We start from the raw sequence: 6,000 nt of genomic DNA on the forward strand, positions 1-6,000 counted from the left end.
CCACCGGTTCAGTTTCCACCCCCTTAAAAATGGCCGTCATAATAATAATAATAATCCTTGCATTTGATATAGTGCTTTTCATCATCATCCCCATCCTGAAAAAACCTTCCCCAGATCCATCCCTCCTCTCCAGCTACTGCCCGATCCCTAACCTCCCATTCCTCTCCAAGTTCCTGGAACGAGTCGTTGCATCCCCGCTCCGCTCCTTTCACTCTCTCCATTCCCACAGCACGGAAACAGCCTTGGTCAAAGTCACTAATGATATTCTGAACATCTGTGATCAGGGCTCCCTCTGCCTTCTTGTCCTTCTCGACCTCTCTGCCACCTTCGACACTGTCGACCACTCCATCCTCATACACCGCCTCTCCACTTTACTCAATCTTCACGGATCTGTCTTTGCCTGGTTCGATTTCTATCTCTTTCACCATCTCCACTTTGTTGCCTCTAACATGTATGCGAATGACACCCAACTCTATCTTTCTGCCTCCACCCTCAACTCCAGGACCACTGCTGTCCTGACAGACTGTCTGTCGGACATCAAGTCCTGGATGAGGGCAAATTTCCTACAGTTAAATGTGAACAAGACTGAGGCCCTCCTGATTGGCTCCCGCCAGCGCCTCAGCACCTCAGGCTTTGGCAGCATCAACCTCCATGGTTGCACACTTCAACTCACCAACTCATCAGCCAGTCAGGAACCTAAATGTCTTGTTCGACCCGCAACTGTCTTTTCTCCTCCACATTCAAGCCATGACACGCTCTGCCTTCCCTCACCTCCGTAACATCGCCCGATTCCGCCACTACCTCACCCCTCAGGTCACTGAAACTCTTGTTCATGCCTTCATCACCTCCAGGCTCGACTATGCAAATGCCCTGCTTGTCGGCCTTCCCAACTCCCCCGTCCACAGGCTGCAGATAATCCAGAACTCTGCAGCCTGTGTCCTCTCCCGCACCAAACTCTGTGACCCCATCTCCCCCATTCTCACCCAACTCCATTGGCTCCCTGTCCTTCAGAGGATCCAGTTCAAGATCTTGGTCCTCAATTACAAAGTCCTCCATGGCCTTGCCCCACTCTACCTCTGCGACCTCCTAACCCCCTACCAACCCGCCCGTTCCCTCCGCTCAGCCGGCTCCGACCTGCTCCACGTCCCCCGACCCACCCACCCCACCATTGGCGGGAGAGCCTTCAGCCACTCTGCCCCCAACCTCTGGAATTCCATCCCCCAGTCACTCCGCCTCGCCCCCTCCTTAGCCTCCTCAAGTCCCGCCTCTAAACTCTCCTCTTTGACCATGCCATCGGCCACCCCACTTCCCCTCCCCTCCTTTACCCCCGCCACCCCAGCTCGGGTCGGAAATGCAATACTCTGTCCAGCGCATTGGGACGTCCTCTCAACGCAAAAGGCGCTATACAAATGTAATCTTGTTGTTGTTGTTGTTATCAGATGTGACGTTTATCCACGAAGGAAACAAAACTTTTTTGGACAATCTTGTCAACTTTCAAAAACTGGTTTGTGAATTCCATAATTTTATATTTTGTTAAATGGTTATCAGTCTGGATATTGTTATACATTTTAGCAAAGTATCATGATAAATTTCAGGCTTCTAGTCAGGACAAGATCAAGTCTCCGATGTTGTCACCTTTGTCAATGTTGACTTGACATTATTTGTGCATAGAATAATAAAAATGTACAGCACAGAACAACAACTTGTTTTTATATAGTACCCTTCACACAGGGAGCATCTTGGAGAGCTTAACAGGGAGCCAGGTAGAAAGGGGTGGAGACCATTGGCATGGTCTGCAAGTGTGATTTGAAGATGGGTGAGGGCGGAACAAGGCGGAGGGATTGAAAGAGTTCCACAGTTTGGAGCGTAGGCGTTGAAAACACACAACTGACTTATTGTATAATTCACACTGTCACACTCAATTCATGCTAAATTCAGTGAACTACAATACAGTAATGATATTGTTACAGCTGATGCTCACTGCACTGTTTCTAACTGTGTTGTAAAAATCTCTCCTTCTGCTCCTAGCACATGATTGCCGACACCGTCAGATTGCTGAGACACTGCAGGAGTAACCAGAGCAGTAAGTGACCAAAATCTGTTTGTTTAGCTGTTGGTTGGTGTGGGTCGACGAGCCTGCCTTTTTGGCATGAGCAGGCAGTGTCGATGTTGGCGGGCTGACAACCAGGAAGCATAGAAATGTGCAGCACGCAATGAAGCCATTGTGTCTGTGCTCTCTGAAAGAGCTATTTTGCCCACAAAATATACAGTCAGTTCACTTTACAGTATATTCTGTGAAGAGCTTTGAGACGTCTCAATGAAGTGGTAAGGAGCTATCTCAAATGCAAGGATATTATTATCCATTTAGTGCCATTCTCCTTGCCTTTCCCCACACCCTAATATTTCTCTTTTTCAGATACAGATATTTATCTAATTCCTTCTTGAAAGCTAATATAATTCTGCCCCAATATCCTAAAATTCCACTGGGCAAAAAAACATCCTTTTAGCCTCTTCTTTGCACTTTTGGCATATAGCATAAATCTTATGCCTCTGCTGTTAAATGCCTTATTTAGATTGTGTTTTTTGCAATAACTTGATGTGAGAAAAGTGGTGTAAATCCTGCGCTAAGCACTGTGGCTCAACTCCAGAGACCACCTTGAGGAAGATACCTAACCTGATTGCTGTATAAATGTACCCGATGCCAAGAGATTCAATCTCTGGCTCGGTGTCAGGCCACTGTCAAACACTCTGAGTTGCTATCCTGCGTGAGGGGTGAGGCAGAGGTGTAGAGGCAAGGAGTTCCAGAGGTTAGGATGTAGTGCTGGAAGGCTCTGCCATTGATGGTGGCACAAAGGGGTCAGTGATAACAAGCCATTTGGTCCATGTTCTTGTGGTCCATGTCACTGTTTATACTCCACATGAGCCTCCACTGTCCTAATCTCCTCTCTCACACTGTTCTATTCCCTTCATGGGTGATAATTAGCACTTCACATCACACAGAATTATTACATCACACAGCTCATTTTCTACCCCTATATTAGGAAATTCCACAATAAATAAGTACTGGAAAAGCATTCTTTTTATCAATTGGTGGCAGTTGGCGAGTCCAATTTGTTTGGATCGATTGGGATCTATTTTTGAATTAATTGGTTTGATTTTATTTTGCAAATTGCTATGTCTTAAGATGGGATTTAAAGCTAGATAAAGAGGGGGTGAGGCAGAGGTGTAGAGGCAAGGAGTTCCAGAGGTTAACATGTAGTGCTGGAAGGCTCTGCCATTGATGGTGGCCAAATTCGGTAATATTTGCTCCTCCTGATCCAGGCACAGAGGGAACGTATAAAGAGCACCAGGATGTGAAGACTTACATCCAGTACCTGCACATTATCGACAACCAGCAGATGCTGTTTCAGCTTTCCCACAGATTGGAGCCAAGGACCTAACTGAAGCTTCCCCCTCCAGTCTGGCTGGTCATGGAGAAATGTACTGCAAGAGAATAACTGCAAGAGATGTAACTGTGGGAAAGTGAATCAGTGAGCACCTCACACCAAAACATGGACACAGTTGTTCGTAAAAATTCACCACAGAAGGTGAAAAAGCAAAGCTAAGTTACCTTTATGACAGAAAGGCAGATTGGGCTGATGAGTCCCTGGTGCGGCTTCTAGGGCGAAGGTCCTGTTAAACTTGTGTAAGATGTTCCACCAACATGACACTCAGCAGCCAGAAACTGAGGCACATTCACTAGACTTTGCTTAACTGAAGCTGATGGGAATTGTACCCACTGCCTTCCAGCCATGTGGAACTGATTTATACTGACATCACCTTACTGAGCAAAGCTAGTAACAAAAATGTATTATTTTAATGATGGAGCAATGTATTAAATGCAAAGATTATTATTATTTTCCTTCAGGAAATCTCATTGTTTGGCACAGTTTGAAACCTGAGCTCCTGTGTAATAAGCGTTATCTTATGCAAAACGGGTCAAAAATTCTGATCTTTATTTAATTACACGATTGGTGTTAACAGGGACCCCTGAGACATGGCGGTCTCCTGTCATCTAATCAAAACAGTGCCGAGAGTATTTGTGGAATAACATTTTAAAAAGCACATTTTATAAGTTAGGCTAAAGTCTGTAAATAAATAACATGTTCAAACGGGGGTTCTCCCAGTATTTAACCTTGTAGGCCTTGAACAAACATTGCCCCATTCTGCTGTTTGTGCTGTGTGCGAGATGCTCAGTCTACATGCTTTAGTAGAATAGGCATGTCTGAAATACAACGAGGACCAACTGTCCGATTAACCCTAGCAGCTTTGACAAGTGATTTCCACTGAATGTTTATAACTGTGGGTGTCCAGCTTTCAATATTGTCTCTAGTATTTTGACTTCACTTATTGAACAACACTGATCAGCAGAGATTTCAATAAGGTTGTTTGTTGCATTGGAATGTACAAGACTGGAGAAAACCATTGCAGTCTGTCTGTCCAATTGTTAGTATGGATGGACCAAAAACAATCCACATGGAAAGGGAGGGTAGGAAGGCCACATGAATACTTTGGTGTTTAATACTTCCTAAAGAGTGTTGTGCAGTGGGAAGTCTATGATGTAGTCTTGTATTTTTGCCACTCGATGGCGGTGTTGCACTTTGAAACTTATCTTAGGATTTATCAGGGGAGAAATTCCACCTGGGTCTAGATTTACTCGATATAGTATTTCAGAGCAAATTAATTCATAATTTTGAAACCAGTTTTTCTGCAAGTTCCTTTTAGAACCTCAGAAAACCAACTTCAAAGCTAAGACTGAATTCAACAAATTGCCAAATTCTGGATAGTTTAAAATGCTAAATCTGGGCAAATTGAGACCCAAATGGAATTTCTCCCCAGTCATGCACTATGTGCTAAGTGCCATTCTTCACTGTATGCTAAATTCTGGTTATCTGTCCCTGTGTGCTTAAAAAAAAATCAACTTAATGTCATTTTGAAAGTGAATTTTAATTTAATATGAAGGATATAGTAACATTTAAAATTAAAAATTGCATTCACTGGGAAAGACCATTTGGGCCAAATGGCCTGTTTCTGTGCTGTATATTCTAATGTATTCTGGTTATTTCTGGCTAAATAAATGCAAATTGTTGTTTCTAAGAACACTTTCAAATTCACACAGGGAGGAGAATAACACCCCCCACCCCCCCGATGAGGGATTCAGTTCCAGGAATAGACTTGCACTGGAGGCTCAGTTTATGGGGCTGTCATATTCCCCATTCAGAACGTTTGTACTGCAGAAGGCGGGAAACCTGCTGCACTGTAAACCTTTTCAATCTGATCTCTGTGGGATTGTGAGACTTTATGAAGTGGGACAGTTGCTTACCCAAATGGAATCCTTGTGTCCGGGTGATGTGATGCCAGGTGAAAGCTGTGCCCAATGTGGTGCATGCTAACTCAGCTTGTAAACACCTCACACAGAGCTTCAGCACCTATGTGTACCTATGATGCTTGGACATTGTATCTAGTACCTATTTATTGGTGCAATGTATTTATTTATACTGTGCTGAGAAAATATGTATTTTCTGTATTCAATGTTATATTTTTAAGCACTGCTATTCAGGAAAAGTCAATCACTGAATCCTATCAGATTTTCACAGAATCTACAGGAAACAAACTCCCGAGTTACAAAACTAATTGTTTGTGAATCAATTCAGAGCACATTTCACTTACAAAATAAGGTCAACAAACCATTAATCTTATTTGCTGATAAGGTTCCTGTGTAAAATGAAGCTTTACAGATTATGTTACTTTTTGTATGTTGTAATATAATAGAATAGCTTCTGTTTATCTCAACCGCAGCAGCACAAGTCTTCACACACTCGGCTCCAACTGTGAATTGCAGTCTTTTAGTGAGAAATAAGTTATTGCTCTTATGTACAGACAAGGATATATCATTTTTCTGCAATGATGTTTGAAATGTTTGAAAAATAAATCTAAATTTTGTATTAAACTTGGAAAGTG

General features: G+C 43.2%; 1 protein-coding gene across 1 annotated transcript in view; it reads left to right on the forward strand.

Moving 5' to 3' along the window:
• rapgef5a (Rap guanine nucleotide exchange factor (GEF) 5a) overlaps positions 1-4,981 on the forward strand; it is a 45,467-nt gene extending 40,486 nt beyond the window's left edge. The window contains exons 14-16 of the mRNA XM_042332115.1: positions 1,440-1,504; positions 2,029-2,083; positions 3,322-4,981. Coding sequence (XP_042188049.1) covers positions 1,440-1,504; positions 2,029-2,083; positions 3,322-3,440 — 239 coding nt within the window. The 3' untranslated portion in view covers positions 3,441-4,981. The remainder of the gene's footprint in view (positions 1-1,439; positions 1,505-2,028; positions 2,084-3,321) is intronic.
• Positions 4,982-6,000: the final 1,019 nt, after the last annotated feature.

This window comes from Callorhinchus milii, unplaced genomic scaffold, assembly GCF_018977255.1.
Source record: "Callorhinchus milii isolate IMCB2004 unplaced genomic scaffold, IMCB_Cmil_1.0 Scaffold2, whole genome shotgun sequence".
In the NCBI taxonomy this organism is placed as follows: domain Eukaryota; kingdom Metazoa; phylum Chordata; class Chondrichthyes; order Chimaeriformes; family Callorhinchidae; genus Callorhinchus; species Callorhinchus milii.